General features: G+C 55.6%; 1 protein-coding gene across 1 annotated transcript in view; it reads left to right on the plus strand.

Annotated features, from left to right (window-relative positions):
- The window catches only part of LOC147091599 (pleckstrin homology domain-containing family G member 6-like), a 201,505-nt gene that overhangs the window by 72,487 nt on the left and 103,514 nt on the right, over nucleotides 1–25,504 (plus strand). The window contains exon 8 of the mRNA XM_085976827.1: nucleotides 484–633. Coding sequence (XP_085832953.1) covers nucleotides 484–633 — 150 coding nt within the window. The remainder of the gene's footprint in view (nucleotides 1–483; nucleotides 634–25,504) is intronic.

Below are 25,504 nucleotides of genomic sequence, written 5' to 3' on the forward strand. Positions count from 1 at the left end.
CCCAGGGAGGGGACAGGAGGCTCTCGGGCCTGTGGGTCAAGGCTCACTGACCCCAGGGAGGGGACAGGAGGCTCTCAGGCCTGTGGATCAAGGCTCACTGACACCAGGGAGGGGACAGGAGGCTCTCGGGCCTGTGGATCAAGGCTCACTGACCCCAGGGAGGGGACAGGAGGTTCTCGGGCCTGTGGATCAATGCTCACTGACCCCAGGGAGGGGACAGGAGGCTCTCGGGCCTGTGGATCAAGGCTCACTGACACCAGGGAGGGGACAGGAGCCTCTCGGGCCTGTGGGTCAAGGCACACTGACCCCAGGGAGGGGACAGGAGGCTCTCGGGCCTGTGGATCAAGGCACACTGACCCCAGGGAGGGGACAGGAGGCTCTCGGGCCTGTGGATCAAGGCTCACTGACCCCAGGGAGGGGACAGGAGGCTCTCGGGCCTACTATAGTAGTTAATTATTCATTACAGACTCGGTTTTACATTAGTGGGCGGAAACACACAAACAGAGCAACCGTATGAGACTGAACGACATGTTAGTGAAGCCTCACCAACGTCTGACCAAATACCCGCTACTACTCAAGGCAATTCTCAAGAAAACCGAGGACACCTTTGCCAAAGAAAGCATTATCAATACGGTAAGAAGCAGCCATCTTCCTCTCCAATTCAAATATGTATTTTCAAAGTTCACTGCACTGTGGGAGGGACAGTACTGAGGGAGCGCTGCACAGTCGGAGGGGCAGTACTGAGGGAGCGCTGCACAGTCGGAGGGGCAGTACTGAGGGAGCGCTGCACTCTCGGAGGGGCAGTACTGAGTCGGAGGGGCAGTACTGAGGGAGCGCTGCACTGTCGGAGGGGCAGTACTGAGGGAGCGCTACACTCTCGGAGGGGCAGTACTGAGGGAGCGCTGCACTGTCGGAGGGGCAGTACTGAGGGAGCGCTGCAGATTCGGAGGGGCAGTACTGAGGGAGCGCTGCACTCTCGGAGGGGCAGTACTGAGGGAGCGCTGCACTGTTGGAGGGGCAGTGCTGAGGGAGCACTGCACTGTGGGAGGGGCAGTACTGAGGGAGTGCTGCATTGTGGGAGGGGCAATACTGAGGGAGCGCTGCACTGTCAGAGGGGCAGTACCGAGGGAGTGCTGCACTGTGGGAGGGACAGTACTGAGGGAACGTGGGCACTGTCAGAGGGGCAGTACTGAGGGAGCGCTGCACTGTCGGAGGGGAAGTACTGAGAGAGCTCTGCACTGTCGGAGGGGCAGTACTGAGGGAGTGCTGCATTGTCGGAGGGGCAGTACTGAGGGAGCGCAGCACTGTTGGTGGGGCAGTACTGAGGGAGCGCTGCACTGTTGGAGGGGCAGTAATGAGGGAGCACTGCACTGTCGGAGGGGCAGTATTGAGGAAGCGCTGCACTGTCGGAGGGGCAGCGCTGAGTGAGTGCTGCACTGTCGGAGGGGCAGTACTGAGGGAGCGCTGCACTGTCGGAGGGGCAGCGCTGAGGGAGTGCTGCACTGTTGGAGGGGCAGTACTGAGGGAGCGCTGCATTGTCAGAAGGTCAGTAATGAGGGAGCACTGAACTGTCCGAGGGGCAGGAATGAGAGAGCGCTGCACTGTCGGAGGGGCAGTACTGAGGGAGCGCTGCACTGTCGGAGGTGCAGTACTGAGGGAACACTGCATATTCGGTGGGCCAGCACTGAGGGAGCGGTGCACTGTTGTAGGGGAAGTACTGAGGGACCGCCGCACTGTCGGAGGGGCAGTACTGAGGGAGCACTGCATTGTCGGATGGGTAGTACTGAGGGAGCGCCGCACTGTCGGCGGGGCAGTACTGAGAGAGCGCTGCACTGTCAGAGGGGCAGTAATGAGGGAGCTCTGCACTTTCGGAGGGGCAGTACTGAGGGAGCACTGCACTGCCAGAGGGGCAGTACTGAGGGAGCGCAGCACTGTCGGGCCAGTACTGAGGGAGCGCTGCACTGTCGGAGGGGCAGCGCTGAGGGAGTGCTGCTCTGTCGGAGGGGCAGTACTGAGTGAGCACTGCACTGTCGAAGGGGCAGTACTGAGGGAGCACTGCATTGTCAGAGGGGCAGTACTGAAGGCGTGCCGCACTGTCAGAGTGGCAGTACTGAGGGAGCGCCGCAATGTCGGAGGGGCTGTACTGAGGGAGCGCTGCACTGTCAGAGGGGCAGTGCTGTGGGAGCGCTGCACTGTCAGAGGATCAGTACTGAGGGAGCTCTGCGCTGTCGTAGGGGTAGTACCGAGGGAGCGCAGCACTGGCGAAGGGGCAGTACTGAGGGAGTGCTGCACTGTCGGAAGGTAAATGCTGAGGGAGCGCTGCACTGTCGGAGGGGCAGTGCTAAGGGAGCGCTGCACTATCGGAGAGGCAGTACTGAGGGAGCACTGCACTGTCGGAGGGGCAGTACTGAGTGACTGCTGCACTGTCGGATGGGCAGTTCTGAAGGAGCACCGCATTGTCGGAGGGGCAGTACTGAGAGTGCTGCATTGTCGGAGGGGCAGTACTGAGGGAGTGCTGCACTGTCGCAAGGGCAGTACTGAGGGAGCGCCGCACTGTCGGAGGGGCAGTACTGAAGGGGTGCTGCACTGTCGGAGGGGCAGTACTGAGGGAGCACTGCACTGTCGGAGGGGCAGTACTGAGGGAGTTCTGCACTGTCGGAAGTGCAGTACTGAGGGAGCGCTGCACTGTCAGAAAGGCAGTACTGAGGGAGCGCTGCACTGCCAGAGGGACAGTACTGAGGGAGTGCTGCACTGTCGGAGGGCAGTACTGAGGGAGCGCTGCACTGTCGGAGGGGCAGATCTGAAGGAGCGCTGCACTGTCGGAGTGGCAGTACTGAGGGAGCGCTGCACTGTCGGAGGGGCAGTACTGAGGGAGCGCTGCAATGTCGGAGGGGCAGTACTGAGGGAGCGCTGCAATGTCGGAGTGGCAGTACTGAGGGAGCGCTGCACTGTCGGAGTGGCAGTACTGAGGGAGCGCTGCACTGTCGGAGGGGCAGTACTGAGGGAGCGCTGCAATGTCGGAGGGGCAGGACTGAGGGAGCGCTGCACTGTCGGAGATGCAGTACCGAGGGAGCGCTGCACTGTCGGAGGGGCAGTACTAATGGAGCACTGCTCTGTCGGAGGGGCAGTACTGAGGGAGCACTGCATAATCAGAGGGGTAGCACTGAGGGAGTGCTGCACTGTCAGAGGAGCAGTACTGAGGGAGCTCTGCACTCTCGGAAGTGCAGTACCGAGGGAGCACTGCACTGTCGGAGGGGCAGTACTGAGGGAGCGCTGCACTGTCGGAGGGTCAGTACTGAGGGAGAGCTGCACTGTCGGAGGGGCAGTGCTGAGGGAGCGCTGCCCTGTTGGAAGGTCAGTGCTGAGGGAGCGCTGCACTGTCGGAGGGGCAGTACTGAGGGAGCGCCCCACTATCTGAGGGGCAGTACTAAGGGAGTGCTGCTCTGTCAGAGGGTCAGTACTGAGGGAGTGATGCACTGTCGGAGGTGCAATACTGAGGGAGCACTGCAATGTCGGAGGGGCAGTACTGAGGGAGTGTTGCACTGTCGGAGGGGCAGTACTGAGGGAGCGCTGCACTGTCGGAGGGGCAGTACTGAGGGAGCGCTGCAGTCAGAGGTTCAGTACTGAGGGAGCACTGCACTGACGGAGGAGCAGTACTGAGGGAGCACGACACTATCGGAGGGGCAGTACTGAGGGAGTGCTGCACTGTCGGAGGGGCAATTCCGAGGGAGCACCGCATTGTCGGAGGGGCAGTACTGAGAGCGCTTCATTGTCGGAGGGGCAGTACTGAGGGAGCGTGGTAACTGTTCGAGGGGCAGTAGTGAGGGAGTGCTGCACTTTCGGAGGGGCAGTACTGAGGGAGCGTCACACTGTCGGAGGGGCAGTACTGAGGGATTGCTGCTCTGTCGGAGATGCAGTAATGAGGGAGCGCTGCACTGTCGGAGGGGCAGTACTGAGTGTGCTGCAGTGTCGGAGGGGCAGTACTGAGGGAGCGCTGCACTGTCGGAGGAGCAGTACTGAGGGAGCGCTGCTCTGTCGGAGGGGCAGTACTGAGGCAGCGCTATATTGTCGGACATGCAGTACTTTGGCCGCACTGCACTGTCGGAGGGGCAGTACTGAGGGAGCGCTGCTCTTTTGGAGGGGCAGTTCTGTGCGAGCGCTGCACTGTCGGAGGGGCAGTACTAAGGGAGCACTGCACCGTCGGAGGGGCAGTATTGAGGGAGTGCTGCACTGTCAGAGGGGCAGTACTGAGGGAGCGCTGCACAGTCGGAGGGACAGTACTGTGGGAGTGCTGCACTGTCGGATTGACAGTACTGAGGGAGGGCTGCACTGTCGGAGGGGCAGTACTGAGGGAGTGCTGCACTGTCGGAAATGCAATACTGTGGGAGTGCCGCACTGACGGAGGGGCCGTCCCTTTGGATGAGATGTACACAGGCTGGTGTCTCTCAGTCCCCTCTCCCTCAGTGAGATATCTGCACACTGACTGGTGTCTCTCAGTCCCTCTCTGCAGGGAGATATCTGTACACTGACTGGTGTCTCTCAGTCCCTCTCCCTCAGGGAGATATCTGTACACTGACTGGTGTCACTCAGTCCCTCTCCGCAGGGAGATATCTGTACACTGACTGGTGTCTCTCAGTCCCCTCTCCCTCAGGGAGATATCTGTACACTGACTGGTGTCTCTCAGTCCCTCTCCCTCAGGGAGATGTCTGTATACTGACTGGTGTCTCTCAGCCCCTCTCTCTCACGGAGATATCTGTACACTGACTGGTGTCTCTCAGTCCCTCTCCCTCAGGGAGATATCTGTACACTGACTGGTGTCACTCAGTCCCTCTCCGCAGGGAGATATCTGTACACTGACGGGTGTCTCTCAGTCCCTCTCTCTCAGGGAGATATCTGGACACTGACTGGTGTCTCCCAGTCCCCTCTCTCTCAGGGAGATATCTGTACACTGACTGGTGTCTCTCAGTCCCCTCTCCCTCAGGGAGATATCTGTACACTGACTGGTGTCTCTCAGTCCCTCTCCCTCAGGGAGATATCTGTACACTGACTGGTGTCTCTCAGTCCCTCTCTCTCAGGGAGATATCTGTACACTGACTGGTGTCTCTCAGTCCCCTCTCTCAGGGTGATATCTGTACACTGACTGGTGTCTCTCAGTCCCTCTCCCTCAAGGAGATATCTGTACACTGACTGGTGTCTCTCAGTCCCCTCTCTCAGGGTGATATCTGTACACTGACTGGTGTCTCTCAGTCCCTCTCTCTCAGGGTGATATCTGTACACTGACTGGTGTCTCTCAGTCCCTCTCTCTCGGGGGAGATATCTGTACACTGACTGGTGTCTCTCAGTCCCTCTCTCTCAGGGAGATATCTGTACACTGACTGGTGTCTCTCAGTCCCTCGCTCTCAGGGAGATATCTGTACACTGACTGGTGTCTCCCAGTCCCCTCTCCCTCAGGGAGATATCTGTACACTGACTGGTGTCTCTCAGTCCCCTCTCTCTCAGGGAGATATCTGTACACTGACTGGTGTCTCTCAGTCCCTCTCCCTCAGGGAGATATCTGTACACTGACTGGTGTCTCTCAGTCCCCTCTCCCTCAGGGAGATATCTGTACACTGACTGGTGTCTCTCAGTCCCCTCTCCCTCAGGGAGATATCTGTACACTGACTGGTGTCTCTCAGTCCCCTCTCCCTCAGGGAGATATCTGTACACTGACTGGTGTCTCTCAGTCCCTCTCCCTCAGGGAGATATCTGTACACTGACTGGTGTCTCAGTCCCTCTACCTCAGGGAGATATCTGTACACTGACTGGTGTCTCTCAGTCCCCTCTCCCTCAGGGAGATATCTGTACACTGACTGGTGTCTCTCAGTCCCTCTCCCTCAGGGAGATATCTGTACACTGACTGGTGTCTCAGTCCCTCTCTCTCAGGGAGATATCTGTACACTGACTGTTGTCACTCAGTCCCTCTCTCTCAGGGAGATATCTGTACACTGACTGGTGTCTCTCAGTCCCTCTCTCTCAGGGAGATATCTGTACACTGACTGGTGTCACTCAGTCCCTCTCTCTCAGGGAGATATCTGTACACTGACTGGTGTCTCTCAGTCCCCTCTCCCTCAGGGAGCTATCTGTACACTGACTGGTGTCTCTCAGTCCCCTCTCTCAGGGAGATATCTGTACACTGACTGGTGTCTCTCAGTCCCCTCTCTCTCAGGGAGATATCTGTACACTGACTGCTGTCCCTCAGTCCCCTCTCTCAGGGAGATATCTGTACATTGACTGGTGTCTCTCAGTCCCCTCTCCCTCAGAGAGATATCTGTACACTGACTGGTGTCTCTCAGTCCCCTCTCTCAGGGAGATATCTGTACATTGACTGGTGTCTCTCAGTCCCCTCTCTCTCAGGGAGATATCTGTACACTGACTGGTGTCTCTCAGTCCCCTCTCTCTCAGGGAGATATCTGTACACTGACTGGTGTCTCTCAGTCCCTCTCTTTCAGGGAGATATCTGTACACTGACTGGTGTCTCTCAGTCCCTCTCCCTCAGGGAGATATTTGTACATTGACAGGAATCTCTCAGTCCCTCTCTCTCAGGGAGATATCTGTACACTGACTGGTGTCTCTCAGTCCCTCCCTCTCAGGGAGATATCTGTACACTGACTGGTGTCTCTCAGTCCCTCTCCCTCAGGGAGATATCTGTACACTGACTGGTGTCTCTCAGTCCCTCTCTCTCAGGGAGATATCTGTACACTGACTGGTGTCTCTCAGTCCCCCCTCTCAGGGAGATATCTGTACACTGACTGGTGTCTCTCAGTCCCTCTCTCTCAGGGAGATATCTGTACACTGACTGGTGTCTCTCAGTCCCTCTCTCTCAGGGAGATATCTGTACACTGACTGGTGTCTCTCAGTCCCTCTCTCTCAGGGAGATATCTGTACACTGACTGGTGTCTCTCAGTCCCTCTCTCTCAGGGAGATATCTGTACACTGACTGGTGTCTCTCAGTGCCTCTCCCTCAGGGAGATATTTGTACATTGACAGGAATCTCTCAGTCCCTCTCTCTCAGGGAGATATCTGTACACTGACTGGTGTCTCTCAGTCCCCTCTCTCAGGGAGATATCTGTACACTGACTGGTGTCTCTCAGTCCCCTCTCTCTCAGGGAGATATCTGTACACTGACTGGTGTCTCTCAGTCCCCTCTCTCAGGGAGATATCTGTACACTGACTGGTGTCTCTCAGTCCTCTCTCTCAGGGAGATATCTGTACATTGATTGGTGTCTCTCAGTCCCTCTCTCTCAGGGAGATATCTGTACACTGACTGGTGTCTCTCAGTCCCTCTCTCTCAGGGAGATATCTGTACATTGATTGGTGTCTCTCAGTCCCTCTCCCTCAGGGAGATATCTGTACACTGACTGGTGTCTCTCAGTCCTCTCTCTCTCAGGGAGATATCTGTACACTGACTGGTGTCTCTCAGTCCCTCTCTCTCAGGGAGATATCTGTACATTGATTGGTGTCTCTCAGTCCCTCTCTCTCAGGGAGATATCTGTACACTGACTGGTGTCTCTCAGTCCCTCTCTCTCAGGGAGATACCTGTACACTGGCTGGTGTCTCTCAGTCCCTCTCTCTCAGGGAGATATCTGTACACTGACTGGTGTCTCTCAGTCCCTCTCTCTCAAGGAGATATCTGTACATTGATTGGTGTCTCTCAGTCCCTCTCTCTCAGGGAGATATATGTACACTGACTGGTGTCTCTCAGTCCTCTCTCTCAGGGAGATATCTGTACATTGATTGGTGTCTCTCAGTCCCCTCTCTCTCAGGGAGATATCTGTACACTGACTGGTGTCTCTCAGTCCCTCTCCCTCAGGGAGATATCTGTACACTGACTGGTGTCTCTCAGTCCCTCTCCCTCAGGGAGATATCTGTGCACTGACTGGTGTCTCAGTCCTCTCGCTCAGGGAGATATCTGTACATTGATTGGTGTCTCTCAGTCCCTCTCTCTCAGGGAGATATCTATACACTGACTGGTGTCTCTCAGTCCCTCTCGCTCAGGGAGATATCTGTACACTGACTGGTGTCTCTCAGTCCCTCTCTCTCAGGGAGATATCTGTACACTGACTGGTGTCTCTCAGTCCCTCTCTCTCAGGGAGATATCTGTACACTGACTGGTGTCTCTCAGTCCCTCTCTCTCAGGGAGATATCTGTACACTGACTGGTGTCTCTCAGTCCCTCTCTCTCAGGGAGATATCTGTACACTGACCGGTGTCTCTCAGTCCCTCTCCCTCAGGGAGATATCTGTACACTGACTGGTGTCTCTCAGTCCCTCTCTCTCAGGGAGATATCTGTACATTGACTGGTGTCTCTCAGTCCCTCTCTCTCAGGGAGATATTTGTACACTGACTGGTGTCTCTCAGTCCCCTCTCCCTCAGGGAGATATCTGTACACTGACTGGAATCTCTCAGTCCCTCTCTCTCAGGGAGATATCTGTACACTGACTGGTGTCTCTCAGTCCCTCTCCCTCAGGGAGATATCTGTACACTGACTGGTGTCTCTCAGTCCCTCTCCCTCAGGGAGATATCTGTACACTGACTGGTGTCTCTCAGTCCCTCTCCCTCAGGGAGATATCTGTACACTGACTGGTGTCTCTCAGTCCCTCTCTCTCAGGGAGATATCTGTGCACTGACTGGTGTCTCTCAGTCCCTCTCTCTCAGGGAGATATCTGTACACTGACTGGTGTCTCTCAGTCCCTCTCTCTCAGGGAGATATCTGTACACTGACTGGTGTCTCTCAGTCCCTCTCTCTCAGGGAGATATCTGTACACTGACTGGTGTCTCTCAGTGCCTCTCCCTCAGGGAGATATTTGTACATTGACAGGAATCTCTCAGTCCCTCTCTCTCAGGGAGATATCTGTACACTGACTGGTGTCTCTCAGTCCCCTCTCTCAGGGAGATATCTGTACACTGACTGGTGTCTCTCAGTCCCCTCTCTCTCAGGGAGATATCTGTACACTGACTGGTGTCTCTCAGTCCCCTCTCTCAGGGAGATATCTGTACACTGACTGGTGTCTCTCAGTCCTCTCTCTCAGGGAGATATCTGTACATTGATTGGTGTCTCTCAGTCCCTCTCTCTCAGGGAGATATCTGTACACTGACTGGTGTCTCTCAGTCCCTCTCTCTCAGGGAGATATCTGTACATTGATTGGTGTCTCTCAGTCCCTCTCCCTCAGGGAGATATCTGTACACTGACTGGTGTCTCTCAGTCCTCTCTCTCTCAGGGAGATATCTGTACACTGACTGGTGTCTCTCAGTCCCTCTCTCTCAGGGAGATATCTGTACATTGATTGGTGTCTCTCAGTCCCTCTCTCTCAGGGAGATATCTGTACACTGACTGGTGTCTCTCAGTCCCTCTCTCTCAGGGAGATACCTGTACACTGGCTGGTGTCTCTCAGTCCCTCTCTCTCAGGGAGATATCTGTACACTGACTGGTGTCTCTCAGTCCCTCTCTCTCAAGGAGATATCTGTACATTGATTGGTGTCTCTCAGTCCCTCTCTCTCAGGGAGATATATGTACACTGACTGGTGTCTCTCAGTCCTCTCTCTCAGGGAGATATCTGTACATTGATTGGTGTCTCTCAGTCCCCTCTCTCTCAGGGAGATATCTGTACACTGACTGGTGTCTCTCAGTCCCTCTCCCTCAGGGAGATATCTGTACACTGACTGGTGTCTCTCAGTCCCTCTCCCTCAGGGAGATATCTGTGCACTGACTGGTGTCTCAGTCCTCTCGCTCAGGGAGATATCTGTACATTGATTGGTGTCTCTCAGTCCCTCTCTCTCAGGGAGATATCTATACACTGACTGGTGTCTCTCAGTCCCTCTCGCTCAGGGAGATATCTGTACACTGACTGGTGTCTCTCAGTCCCTCTCTCTCAGGGAGATATCTGTACACTGACTGGTGTCTCTCAGTCCCTCTCTCTCAGGGAGATATCTGTACACTGACTGGTGTCTCTCAGTCCCTCTCTCTCAGGGAGATATCTGTACACTGACTGGTGTCTCTCAGTCCCTCTCTCTCAGGGAGATATCTGTACACTGACCGGTGTCTCTCAGTCCCTCTCCCTCAGGGAGATATCTGTACACTGACTGGTGTCTCTCAGTCCCTCTCTCTCAGGGAGATATCTGTACATTGACTGGTGTCTCTCAGTCCCTCTCTCTCAGGGAGATATTTGTACACTGACTGGTGTCTCTCAGTCCCCTCTCCCTCAGGGAGATATCTGTACACTGACTGGAATCTCTCAGTCCCTCTCTCTCAGGGAGATATCTGTACACTGACTGGTGTCTCTCAGTCCCTCTCCCTCAGGGAGATATCTGTACACTGACTGGTGTCTCTCAGTCCCTCTCCCTCAGGGAGATATCTGTACACTGACTGGTGTCTCTCAGTCCCTCTCCCTCAGGGAGATATCTGTACACTGACTGGTGTCTCTCAGTCCCTCTCTCTCAGGGAGATATCTGTGCACTGACTGGTGTCTCTCAGTCCCTCTCTCTCAGGGAGATATCTGTTCACTGACTGGTGTCTCTCAGTCCCCTCTCTCTCAGGGAGATATCTATACACTGACTGGTGTCTCTCAGTCCCCTCTCTCTCAGGGAGATATCTATACACTGACTGGTGTCTCTCAGTCCCTCTCTCTCAGGGAGATATCTGTACACTGACTGGTGTCTCTCAGTCCCCTCTCTCTCAGGGAGATATCTATACACTGACTGGTGTCTCTCAGTCCCCTCTCTCAGGGAGATATCTGTACACTGACTGGTGTCTCTCAGTCCCTCTCTCTCAGGGAGATATCTGTACACTGACTGGTGTCTCTCAGTCCCTCTCTCTCAGGGAGATATCTGTACACTGACTGGTGTCTCTCAGTCCCCTCTCTCTCAGGGAGATATCTGTACACTGACTGGTGTCTCTCAGTCCCTCTCTCTCAGGGTGATATCTGTACACTGACTGGTGTCTCTCAGTCCCTCTCCCTCAGGGAGATATCTGTACACTGACTGGTGTCTCTCAGTCCCTCTCTCTCAGGGAGATATCTGTACACTGACTGGTGTCTCTCAGTCCCTCTCTCTCAGGGAGATATCTGTACACTGACTGGTGTCTCTCAGTCCCTCTCTCTCAGGGAGATATCTGTACACTGACTGGTGTCTCTCAGTCCCTCTCTCTCAGGGAGATATCTGTACACTGACTGGAATCTCTCAGTCCCTCTCCCTCCGGCAGATATTTGTACATCGACAGGAATCTCTCAGTCCTTCCCTTACTGTCAGAATCGTGTGGGAGAGAAGTGGAAGGACTGGAAAATCGACGTTCTTACGGTGCTCACATACCTGAAAACATTAATAGATATGAGGAATTTCCTGCTGCTAAATTTGGTGCTTTTAATATCTCACTTCCTGGAGGGCACTGACTCACTCTGGTATGGGTTCCATACACACTGGGGGAGAAATTGAGTAAAGCCCCGTTTGGGGCCCCAGCCTCGCCAGGGTACTAAAAGTAGCGCCCCGGAAACATTCGCGCCCCCGCACCGGAAATTGAGTTGATGCGCCCCAAAGGGAAGCGCGGCGCTACTGGAGGCGCCCCGCCTCCCTCTTGGGGCGCTGCGACTGAATATCGTGGCGCAACGTGCTGCAGCTCCAAACGCTGCGGCACGTCGCGCTGCGGTATTGCAGGCCTTCCTCCCCTTCTTAAAGGGGAGGGGCCCTGTGCAGCGCGATCTGGGGCCCAGCTGGGCCCCCGAGGATCGGGTGTGCCGGCACAAGAGCCCGGCACCGAGGAGAAGTGCCGGACTCATGGAGCGCAGCCGCCACTCCGCGGGGAGGGGGTGGTTCAGGAGGCCGGGGACAGGAGCGCAGGCAGGTGCTGGCAGGCGGCCAACAACAAAAATGGCCGCCCCGCACCTCGCCTTATTTTGCGCCTCCTCGGCCGCGGGTCGGCCCCACTGAACCGGGCGGACATAGCATCCGGCGGTAAATCAGGAGGCGCTGCCAAATATCGCGGCCGGGGTGTCAGCGGGGCACTGCGCACACCGATGATGTCATCGGCAGCAGCGCAGCGCTAATGGATAGCGCCACCACTAACGTCCTGCGGAATTTAGCGCGAGGCGTGGGCAGTGCCGTGCCCGGGCGCCTGTTGGCTTGCGACCCACTTAGCGCCCACTTAAGGCGCTAAAGGGTGGTGCAACCTACTGAATTTCTCCTCCACTGACTCTCACTGGGGTACGGGTTCCATACACACTGACTCTCACTGGGGTACGGGTCCCACAGACACTGAATCTCACTGGGGTACGTGTTTCACAGACACTGACTCTCACTGGGGTACGGTTTCCACAAACACTGACTCTCACTGTGGTATGGCTCCACAGACACTGACTCCCAATGGGGTACGGGTCCCACAGACACTGACTCTCACCGGGGCACGGGTCCCACAGACACAGACTCTCACTGGGTTAAGGGTTCCACAGACACAGACTCTCACTGGGGTACGGTTTCCACAAACACTGACTCTCACTGTGGTATGGCTCCACAGACACTGACTCCCAATGGGGTACGGGTTCCACAGACACTGACTCCCAATGGGGCACGGGTCCCACAGACACTGACTCTCACCGGGGCACGGGTCCCACAGACACAGACTCTCACTGGGTTAAGGGTTCCACAGACACAGACTCTCACTGGGGTACGGGTTCACCAGACACTGACTCTCCATGGGGTACCGGTCCCAAAGACACTGACTCTCACTAGGTTAAGGGTTCCACAGACACTGACTCACAATGGGGTACGGGTCCCACAGACACTGGCTCTCACTGGGGTACGGGTTCCACACACACTGACTCACACTGGGGCACGGGTCCCACAGACACTGAATCTCACTGGGGTACGGGTTCCACAGTCACTCACTCTAACTGGAGTACGGGTCCCACAGACACTGACTCTCACTGGGGTACGGGTTCCACACACACTGACTCTCACTGGGGTACGGAACCCACAGACACTGACCCTCACTGGGGTATGGGTCCCACAGAAACTGACTCTCACTGGGGTACGGGTTCCACAGACACTGACTCTCAATCGGGTACGGGTTCCACATACACTGACTCTCACTGGGGTATGGGTTCCACAGACACTGACTCTCACTGGGGTACGTGTCCCACAGACACTGACTCTCACTGGTGTATGGTTTCCACAGATACTCACTCTCACTGGGGTATGGTTTCCACAGACACTGACTCTCACTGGGGTACGTGTCCCACAGACACTGTCTCTCACTGGTGTATGGTTTCCACAGATACTCACTCTCACTGGGGTATGGTTTCCACAGACACTGACTCTCACTGGTGTACGGGTTCCACAGACAGTGACTCTCACTGGGGTACGGGTTCCACAGACACTGACTCTCACTGGGTACGGCTCCCACAGATATTGACTCTCAATAGGGTACAGTTCCACAGACACTGACTCTCACTGGGGTACGGGTTCCACAGACACTGGCTGTTACTGTGGTACGGGTCCCACAGACACTGACACTCACTGGGGTACGGGTTCCATAGACACAGACACTCACTGGGGTATGGTTCCACAGGCAGTGACTCTCACTGGGGTACGGGTCCCACAGACACTGACTCTCACTGGGGTACGGGTTCCACAGACACTGACTCTCACTAGGGTACGGGTCCCAAACACACTGACTCTCACTGGGGTAATGGTCCTACAGACACAGACTCTCACTGGGGTACAGGTTCCATAGACACTGACTCTCACTGAGGTACGGGTTCCACAGACACTGACTCTCACTGGGGTACGGTTTCCATAGACACTGACTCTCACTGAGGTACGGGTTCCACAGACACTGACTCTCACTGGGGTACGGTTTCCATAGACAGTGACTCTCACTGGGGTACGGGTTCCACAGACACTGACTCTCACTGAGGTACGATTCCCACTGATACTGTCTCTCACTGTGGCACAGATCCACAAACACAGACTCTCACTGGGGCACGGGTCCCATAGACACTGACTCTCACTGGGGTACGGGTCCCATAGACACTGACTCTCACTGGGGTACGGGTCCCACAGACACTGGTTCTCACTGGGGTACGGGTTCCACACACACTGACTCTCACTGGGGTACGGGTCCCACAGACACTGGTTCTCACTGGGGTACGGGTTCCACAGACACTGATTCTCACTGGGGTACGGGTTCCACACAGACTGACTCTCACTGGGGTACGGGTCCCACAGACACTGACTCTCACTGGGGTACGGGTTCCACACAGACTGACTCTCACTGGGGTACGGGTCCCACAGACACTGACTCTCACTGGGGTACGGGTTCCACAGACACTGACTCTCACTGGGGTAATGATCCCACAGACACAGACTCTCACTGGGGTACGGGTTCCACAGACACTGTCTCTCACTGTGGCACAGATCCACAAACACAGACTCTCACTGGGGCACGGTCCCACAGACACTGACTCTCACTGGGGTACGTGTCCCACAGACACTGACTCTCACTGGGGTACGGGTTCCACACACACTGACTCTCACTGGGGTACGGGTTCCACACACCCTGACTCTCACTGTGGTACGGGTCCCACAGACACTGACTCCCACTCGGGTACGGGTTCCACAGACACTGACTCTCACTGGGTTACGGGTTCCACAATATCTCTCACTGGGTTACAGGTCCCACAGACACTGAATCTCACTGGGGTACGGGTTCCACAGTCACTCACTCTAACTGGGGTACTGGTCCCACAGACACTGACTCTCAATGGGGTACGGGTCCCACAGACACTGACCCTCACTGGGGTATGGGTCCCACAGACACTGACTCTCACTGGGGTAAAGTTCCCACAGACACTGACTCTCACTGGCATACGGGTCCCACAGACACTGACTCTCACTGGGGTACGGGTCCCACAGACGCCGACTCTCACTGGGGTACGGATCCCACAGACCCTGGCTCTCACTTGGTTACAGGTCCTACAGAAACTGACTCTCACTGGGGTACATGTCACAGAGACACTGACTCTCACTGGCATAGGGGTCCCACAATATCTCTCACTGGACTACAGGTCCCAGAGACAGTGACTCTCACTGGGGTACGGGTCCCACAGACACTGACTCTCACTGGGGTACGGGTCCCACAAACACAGGCTCTCATTGGGGTACAGGTCCCACAGACACTGATTCTCACTGGGTTACAGGTCCCACAGACACTGACTCTCACTGGGGTACGGGTCCCACAGACACTGACTTTCACTGGGGTATGGGTCCCACAGACACTGACTCTCACTGGGGTACGGGTCCCACAGACACTGACTCTCACTGGGGTACGGGTCCCACAGACACTGACTCTCACTGGGGTACGGGTCCCACAGACACTGACTCTCACTGGGGTACGGGTCCCACAGACACTGACTCTCACTGGGGTATGGGTCCCACAGACACTGACTCTCACTGGGGTACATGTTCCACAGACACTGACTCTCACTCGGGTACTGGTCCCACAAACACAGGCTCTCATTGGGGTACGCGTTCCACAGACACTGACTCTCACTGGGGTACGGGTCCCACAGACATTGACTCTCACTGGGGTATGCGTTCCACACACACTGACTCTCACTGGGGTACGGTTCTACAGACACTGACTCTCACTGGGGTACGGTTCTACAGACAATGACTCTCACTGGGGTACGGTTCTGCAGACAATGACTCTCACTGGGGAACTGCTCCCACAGACACTGACTCTCACTGGGGTACATGTTCCACAGACATTGGCTCTCACTGGGGTACGCGTTCCACAGACACTGATTCTCACTGGGTTACAGGTCCCACAGACACTGAATCTCACTGGGGTACGGGTTCCACAGTCACTCACTCTAACTGGGGTACTGGTCCCACAGACACTGACTCTCAATGGGGTACGGGTCCCACAGACACTGACCCTCACTGGGGTACGGAACCCACAGACACTGACTCTCACTGGCATACGGGTCCCACAGACACTGACTCTCACTGGGGTACGGGTCCCACAGACACTGACTCTCACTGGGGTACGGGTCCCACAAACACTGACTCTCAGTGGGGTACGGAACCCACAGACACTGACCCTCACTGAGGTATGGGTCCCACAGAAACTGACTCTCACTGGTGTACGGGTTCCACAGACACTGACTCTCAATCGGGTACGGGTTCCACATACACTGACTCTCACTGGGGTACGGGCCCCACAGACACTGACTCTCACTGGGGTACGTGTCCCACAGACACTGTCTCTCACTGGTGTATGGTTTCCACAGACACTCCCTCTCACTGGGGTATGGTTTCCACAGACACTGACTCTCACTGGTGTACGGGTTCCACAGACACTGACTCTCACTGGGGTACGGGTTCCACAGACACTGACTCTCACTGGTACGGCTCCCACAGATATTGACTCTCAATAGGGTACAGTTCCACAGACACTGACACTCACTGGGGTACGGGTTCCATAGACACAGACACTCACTGGGGTACGGTTCCACAGGCACTGACTCTCACTGGGGTACGGGTCCCACAGACACTGACACTCACTGGGGTCCGGGTTCCATAGACACAGACACTCACTGGGGTACGGTTCCACAGGCACTGACTCTCACTGGGGTACGGGTCCCACAGACACTGACTCTCACTGGGGTATGGGTCCCACAGACACTGACTCTCACTGGGGTACGGGTTCCACAGACACTGACTCTCACTAGGGTACGGGTCCCAAACACACTGACTCTCACTGGGGTAATGGTCCTACAGACACAGACTCTCACTGGGGTACAGGTTCCATAGACACTGACTCTCACTGAGGTACGGGTTCCACAGACACTGACTCTCACTGGGGTACGGTTTCCATAGACAGTGACTCTCACTGGGGTATGGGTTCCACAGACACTGACTCTCACTGAGGTACGATTCCCACTGATACTGTCTCTCACTGTGGCACAGATCCACAAACACAGACTCTCACTGGGGCACGGGTCCCATAGACACTGACTCTCACTGGGGTATGGGTCCCACAGACACTGGTTCTCACTGGGGTACGGGTCCCACAGACACTGGTTCTCACTGGGGTACGGGTTCCACAGACACTGACTCTCACTGGGGTACGGGTTCCACACACACTGACTCTCACTGGGGTACGGGTTCCACACAGACTGACTCTCACTGGGGTACGGGTTCCACAGACACTGTCTCTCACTGTGGCACAGATCCACAAACACAGACTCTCACTGGGGCACGGTCCCACAGACACTGACTCTCACTGGGGTACGGCTTCCACAGACACTGACTCTCACTGGGGTACGGGTTCCACACACACTGACTCTCACTGGGGTACGGGTTCCACACACACTGACTCTCACTGGGGTACGTGTCCCACAGACACAGACTCTCACTGGGGTACGGGTTCCACAGACTCTGACTCTCACTGGGGTACGGGTTCCACAGACACTGACTCTCACTGGGGTACGGGTCCCACAAACACAGACTCTCACTGGGGCACGGTTCCCCAGACACTGACTCTCACTGGGGTACGGGTCCCACAGACACTGACTCTCACTGGGGTACGGGTTCCACACACACTGACTCTCACTGGGGTACGGGTCCCACAGACACTGACTCTCACTGGGGTACGGGTTCCACACACACTGACTCTCACTGGGGTACGGGTTCCACACACCCTGACTCTCACTGTGGTACGGGTCCCACAGACACTGACTCCCACTCGGGTACGGGTTCCACAGACACTGACTCTCACTGGGTTACGGGTTCCACAATATCTCTCACTGGACTACAGATCCCACAGACATTGGCTCTCACTGGGGTACGGGTCATACAGATACTGTCTCTCACTCGGGTACGGGTCCCACAGACACTGACTCTCACTGGGGTACGGGTCCCACAGACGCCGACTCTCACTGGGGTACGGGTTCCACAGACACTGACTCTCAATAGGGTACAGTTCCAAAGATACTAACTCTCACTGGGGTACGGATCCCACACACCCTGGCTCTCACTTGGTTACAGGTCCTACAGAAACTGACTCTCACTGGGGTACATGTCACAGAGACACTGACTCTCACTGGCATAGGGGTCCCACAATATCTCTCACTGGACTACAGGTCCCAGAGACACTGACTCTCACTGGGGTACGGGTCCCACAGACAGTGACTCTCACTGGGGTACGGGTCCCACAGGCACTGACACTCACTGGGGTACGGGTCCCACAGACACTGACTCTCACTGGGGTACGGGTCCCACAGACACTGACTCTCACTGGGGTACGGGTCCCACAGACAATGACTCTCACTGGGGAACTGCTCCCACAGACACTGACTCTCACTGGGGTACGCGTTCCACAAACACTGACTCTCACTGGCGTACAGGTCCCACAAACACTGACTCTCACTGGGGTACGGGTCCCACAGACACTGATTCTCACTGGGTTACAGGTCCCACAGACACTGACTCTCACTGGGGTACAGGTCCCACAGACATTGACTCTCACTGGGGTATGCGTTCCACACACACTGACTCTCACTGGGGAACTGCTCCCACAGACACTGACTCTCACTGGGGTACATGTTCCACAGACACTGACTCTCACTGGGGTAGGGTCCCACAGACACTGCCTCTCACTGGTGTACGCGTTCCACAAACACTGACTCTCACTGGGGTACAGGTCCCACAGACACTGATTCTCACTGGGTTACAGGTCCCACAGACACTGACTCTCACTGGGGTACAGGTCCCACAGACATTGACTCTCACTGGGGTACGGTTCTACAGACACTGACTCTCAATGGGGCACGGGTCCCACAGACACTAACTCTCACTGGGTTAAGGGTTCCTCAGACACTGTCTCTCACTGGGGTATGGGTTCCACAGACTCCGAATCTCACTGGGGTACGGGTCCCACAGATACTGACTCTCACTGGGGTATGGGTTCCACAGACACTGTCTCTCACTGGAGTACGGGTTCCACAGACACTGACTCTCACTGGGGTACGGGTTCCACACACACTGACTCTCACTGGGGTAAAGTTCCCACAGACACTGACTCTCACTTGGGTACGGGTCCCACAGACACTCACTCTCACTTGGGTATGGGTCCACACACCCCGACTCTCACTGTGGTACGGGTCCCACAGACATTGACTCTCACTGGGGTACGGGTTCCACAGACACTGACTCTCACTGGGATACGGGTCCCACAGACACTGACTCTCACTGGGGTACGGGTCCCACAGACAATGACTCTCACTGGGATACGGGTCCCACAGACACTGACTCTCACTGGGGTACGGGTCCCACAGACACTGACTCTCACTGGGGTACGGGTCCCACAGACACTGACTCTCACTGGGGTACATGTTCCACAGACATTGGCTCTCACTGGGGTACGCGTCTCACAAACACTGGCTCTCACTGGGGTACAGGTCCCACAGACACTGATTCTCACTGGGGTACGGGTCCCACAGACACTGATTCTCACTGGGTTACAGGTCCCACAGACACTGACTCTCACTGGGGCACGGGTCCCACAGAAACTGACTCTCACTGGGTTAAGGGTCCCATAGACACTGACTCTCACTGGGGTACTGGTCCCACAGACATTGACTCTCACTGGTTTAAGGGTTCCACAGACACTGACTCTCACTGGGGTATGGGTCCCACAGACACTGACGGTCACTGGGGTATGGGTTCCACAGACACTGACTCTCATTGGGGTACGGGTCCCACAGACACTGACTCTCACTGGGGTACGGGTCCCACAGACACTAACTCTCACTGGGTTAAGGGTTCCTCAGACACTGTCTCTCACTGGGGTATGGGTTCCACAGACTCCGAATCTCACTGGGGTACGGGTCCCACAGATACTGACTCTCACTGGGGTATGGGTTCCACAGACACTGACTCTCACTGGGGTACGGGTCCCACAGACACTAACTCTCACTGGATTAAGGGTTCCTCAGACACTGTCTCTCACTGGGGTATGGGTTCCACAGACTCCGAATCTCACTGGGGTACGGGTCCCAGAGACACTGACTCTCACTGGGGTACGGGTCCCACAGACACTGACTCTCACTGGGGTACAGGTTCCACAGACACTGACTCTCACTGGGGTACGGGTTCCACAGACACTGACTCTCACTGGGGTACGGGTCCCACAGACACTGACTCTCACTGGGGCACGGGTCCCACAGACACTCACTCTCACTTGGGTATGGGTTCCACAGACACTGACTCTCACTGGCATACGGGTCCCACAGACACTGACTCTCACTGGGGTACGGGTCCCACAGACACTGACTCTCACTGGGGTACGGGTTCCACAGACACTGACTCTCACTGGGGTACGGGCTCCACAGACACTGACTCTCACTGGGTTACGGGTTCCACCATATCTCTCACTGGACTACAGGTCCCACAGACATTGACTCTCACTGGGATACGGGTCCCACAGACACTGACTCTCACTCGGGTACGGGTTCCACAGACACTGACTCTCACTGGGTTACGGGTTCCACCATATCTCTCACTGGACTACAGATCCCACAGACATTGACTCTCACTGGGATACGGGTCCCACAGACACTGACTCTCACTGGGGTACGGGTCCCACAGACACTGACTCTCACTGGGGTACTGGTCCCACAGACACTGACTCTCACTGGGGTACATGTTCCACACACACTGACTCTCACTGGGGTACAGGTCCCACACACGCTGACTCTCACTGGGGTACAGGTCCCACAGACACTGATTCTCACTGGGTTACAGGTCCCACAGACACTGACTCTCACTGGGGTACGGGTCCCACAGACACTGACTCTCACTGGGGTACGGGTCCCACAGACACTGGCTCTCACTGGGGTACCGGTCCCACAGACACTGACTCTCACTGGGGTACGGGTCCCACAGACACTGACTCTCACTGGGGTACGGGTCCCACAGACACTGACTCTCACATGGGTACCGTTTCCACAGACACTGACTCTCACTGGGGTACGGGTCCCACACACACTGACTCTCACTGGGGTACGGGTCCCACAGACACTGTCTGTCACTGCGGTACGGGTTCTACAGACACTGACTCTCACTGGGGCACGGGTCACACAGAAACTGACTCTCACTGGGTTAAGGGTCCCATAGACACTGACTCTCACTGGGGTACAGGTCCCACAGACACTGACTCTCACTGGGGTACAGGTCCCACAGACATTGACTCTCACTGGGGTATGCGTTCCACACACACTGACTCTCACTGGGGTACAGGTCCCACAGACACTGACTCTCACTGGGGTACAGGTCCCACAGACATTGACTCTCACTGGGGTATGCGTTCCACACACACTGACTCTCACTGGGGTACAGGCCCCACAGACACTGACTCTCACTGGTTTAAGGGTTCCACAGAAACTGACTCTCAATGGGATACGTGTCCCACAGACACTATACAATACAATACAATACAAATCGCTTTATTGGCATGATAAGGTACATCTTATGTTGCCAAAGCATCAAAATACATTTATGGTTGAACACATAAACGCGGTTCCATTCATACAGTGTATAAACAGGTATATCCCTGAGTTTATAAATATATTTTCGCCTTGTTTATATATATTCTTGTCTTAGTTTACTGGTTGTCCCTCTGTTCATGGCAAGCTGTAACATACTGTGCCGCCAGTGTTACACAGCTTCTCTCCTCCCCCAGTAGGAATGGGAGTTTTTGGTTGTCAGTCAGATTTCTGAATTCAGGGCATATTTGTGAGAATTTTTGATAGAAATTCTCTCTGATGCCCTGATATTTTCCACAGGCTGTGAGGAAGTGCATCTCTGTCTCCACTACTCCCTGACTGCAGTGAGAGCATATCCTGTCCTCTCTTGGCAGCCTGGTCTGCCTGTGTCTGCCTTTTTCGATCGCTAGGCTATGTTCGCTAAGTCTGTACCTTGTCAAGGTTCTTCTCAGTTTGTTATCCTTTACCATGGTCAGGTAATCAGCTATGTTGTATTGTCTGTTTAGGGCCAAGTAGCAATTGAGTTAACTCTCACTGGGTTACAGGTTCCACAGACACCGAATCTCACTGGGGTATGGGTCCCACAGACACTGACGGTCACTGGGGTATGGGTTCCACAGACACTGACTCTCATTGGGGTACGGGTCCCACACACACTGACTCTCACTGGGGTACGGGTCCCACAGACACTGATTCACACTGGGGTACGGGTCCCACAGACACTAACTCTCACTGGGTTAAGGGTTCCTCAGACACTGTCTCTCACTGGGGTATGGGTTCCACAGACACTGACTCTCACTGGGTTAAGGGTTCCTCAGACACTGTCTCTCACTCGGGTATGGGTTCCACAGACTCCGAATCTCACTGGGGTACGGGTCCCACAGATACTGACTCTCACTGGGGTATGCGTTCCACAGACACTGTCTCTCACTGGAGTACGGGTTCCACAGACACTGACTCTCACTGGGGTACGGGTTCCACAGACTCTGAATCTCACTGGGGTACGGGTCCCACAGACACTGACTCTCACTGGGGTACGGGTTCCACAGACACTGTCTCTCACTGGGGTACGGGTTCCACAGACACTGTCTCTCACTGGAGTACGGGTTCCTCAGACACTGACTCTCACTGGGGTATGGGTTCCACAGACTCCGAATCTCACTGGGGTACGGGTCCCACAGACACTGACTCTCACTGGGGTACGGGTTCCACAGACACTGTCTCTCACTGGAGTACGGGTTCCTCAGACACTGACTCTCACTGGGGTACGGGTTCCACACACACTGACTCTCACTGGGGTACGGGTTCCACAGACACTGTCTCTCACTGGAGTACGGGTTCCTCAGACACTGACTCTCACTGGGGTACGGGTCCCACAGACACTGACTCTCACTGGCATACGGGTCCCACAGACACTCACTCTCACTTGGGTATGGGTCCACACACCCTGACTCTCACTGTGGTACGGGTCCCACAGACACTGACTCTCACTGGGGTACGGGTCCCACAGACACTGACTCTCACTCGGGTACGGGTTCCACAGACACTGACTCTCACTGGGTTACGGGTTCCACCATATCTCTCACTGGACTACAGATCCCACAGACATTGACTCTCACTGGGATACGGGTCCCACAGACACTGACTCTCACTCGGGTACGGGTTCCACAGACACTGACTCTCACTGGGTTACGGGTTCCACCATATCTCTCACTGGACTACAGATCCCACAGACAATGACTCTCACTGGGGTACGGGTCCCACAGACACTGACTCTCACTGGGGTACGGGTCCCACAGACACTGACTCTCACTGGGGTATGGGTCCCACAGACACTGACTCTCACTGGGGTACGGGTCCCACAGACAATGACTCTCACTGGGGTACTGGTCCCACAGACACTGACTCTCACTGGAGTACGGGTCCCACAGACACTCACTCTCACTTGGGTATGGGTCCCACAGACAATGACTCTCACTGGGGTACTGGTCCCACAGACACTGACACTCACTGGGGTACAGTTCCACAGACACTGACTCTCACTGGGGTACAGGTCCCACAGACACTGACTCTCACTGGGGTATGGGTCCCACAGACACTGACTCTCACTGGTTTAAGGGTTCCACAGAAACTGACTCTCAATGGGGTACGTGTCCCACAGACACTAACTCTCACTGGGTTAAGGGTTCCTCAGACACTGTCTCTCACTGGGGTACGGGTTCCACAGACACCGTATCTCACTGGGGTACGGGTTCCACAGACACTGTCTCTCACTGGAGTACGGGTTCCACAGACACTGACTCTCACTGGGGTAAAGTTCCCAGAGACACTGACTCTCACTGGGGTACGTGTCCCACAGACACTGACTCTCACTGGGGTACGGGTCCCACAGACACTCACTCTCACTTGGGTATGGGTCCCACAGTCACTGACTCTCACTGGGGTACAGGTTCCACACACACTGACTCTCACTGGGGTACGGGTCCCACAGACACTGACTCTCACTGAGGTACGGGTCCCACAGACACTGACTCTCACTGGGGTACGGGTCCCACAGTCACTGACTCTCACTGGGGTATGGGTCCCACAGACACTGACTCTCACTGGGGTACGGGTCCCACAGACACTGACTCTCACTGGGGTACGGGTCCCACAGACACTGACTCTCACTGGGGTATTGGTTCCACAGACACTGACTCTCACTGGGGTACGGGTCCCACAGACACTGACTCTCACTGAGGTACGGGTCCCACAGACACTGACTCTCACTGGGGTACGGGTCCCACAGTCACTGACTCTCACTGGGGTATGGGTCCCACAGACACTGACTCTCACTGGGGTACGGGTCCCACAGACACTGACTCTCACTGGGGTACGGGTCCCACAGACACTGACTCTCACTGGGGTATGGGTCCCACAGACACTGACTCTCACTGGGGTACGTGTTCCGCAGGCACTGACTCTCACTGGGTTGCCAGTCCCACAGACATTGACTCTCAATTGGGTACAGGTCCCACAGACACTGGCTCTCTCTTGGTTACAGGTCCTACAAACACTGACACTCACTGGGGTACGGGTCCCACACACACTGACTCTCACTGGGGTACGGGTCCCACAGACACTGACTATCACTGGGGTACGAGTTCCACAGACACCGACTCTCACTGGAGTCCGGGTTCCACAGACAGTGACTCTCGATAGGGTACAGTTCCAAAGACACTGACTCTCACTGGGGTACGGATCCCACAGACCCTGCCTCTCACTTGGTTTCAGGTCCTACAGACACTGACTCTCACTGGGGCACGGCTCCCACAGACACTGACTCTCACTGGGTTAAGGGTTCCACATACACTGACTCTCAATTGGGTACGGGACCCACAGACACTGACTCTCACTGGGGTACGGATCCCACCCACACTGACTCTCACTGGTTTAAGGGTTCCACAGAAATGGACTCTCAATGTACGTGACCGACAGACATTAACACTCACTGGGTTAAGGGTTCCTCAGACACTGTCTCTCACTGGGGTACGGGTTCCACAGACACCGAATCTCACTGGCGTACGGGTCCCACAGACACTGACTGTCACGGGGTTATGGGTTCCACAGACACAGGCTCTCACTGGGGTACATGTTCCACAGACACAGACTCTCACTGGGGTATGGGTCCCACAGACACTCACTCTCAATGGGGTACGGGTTCCACAGACACTGCCTCTCACTGGGGTACGGGCTCCATAGACACTGACTCTCACCGACGTACAGGTCCCACAGACACTGACTCTCACTGGGGTACGGGTTCCACAGACACTGACTCTCACTGGGGCACGGGTCCCACAGACACTGACTCTCACTGGGGTACTGGTCCCACAGACACAGGCTCTCACTGGGGTACATGTTCCACAGACACAGACTCTCACTGGGGTACGG

Source organism: Somniosus microcephalus, unplaced genomic scaffold (assembly GCF_052327205.1).
Source record: "Somniosus microcephalus isolate GS21.2 unplaced genomic scaffold, FLI_Smic_1.0 unresolved_chr3, whole genome shotgun sequence".
NCBI lineage: Eukaryota > Metazoa > Chordata > Chondrichthyes > Squaliformes > Somniosidae > Somniosus > Somniosus microcephalus.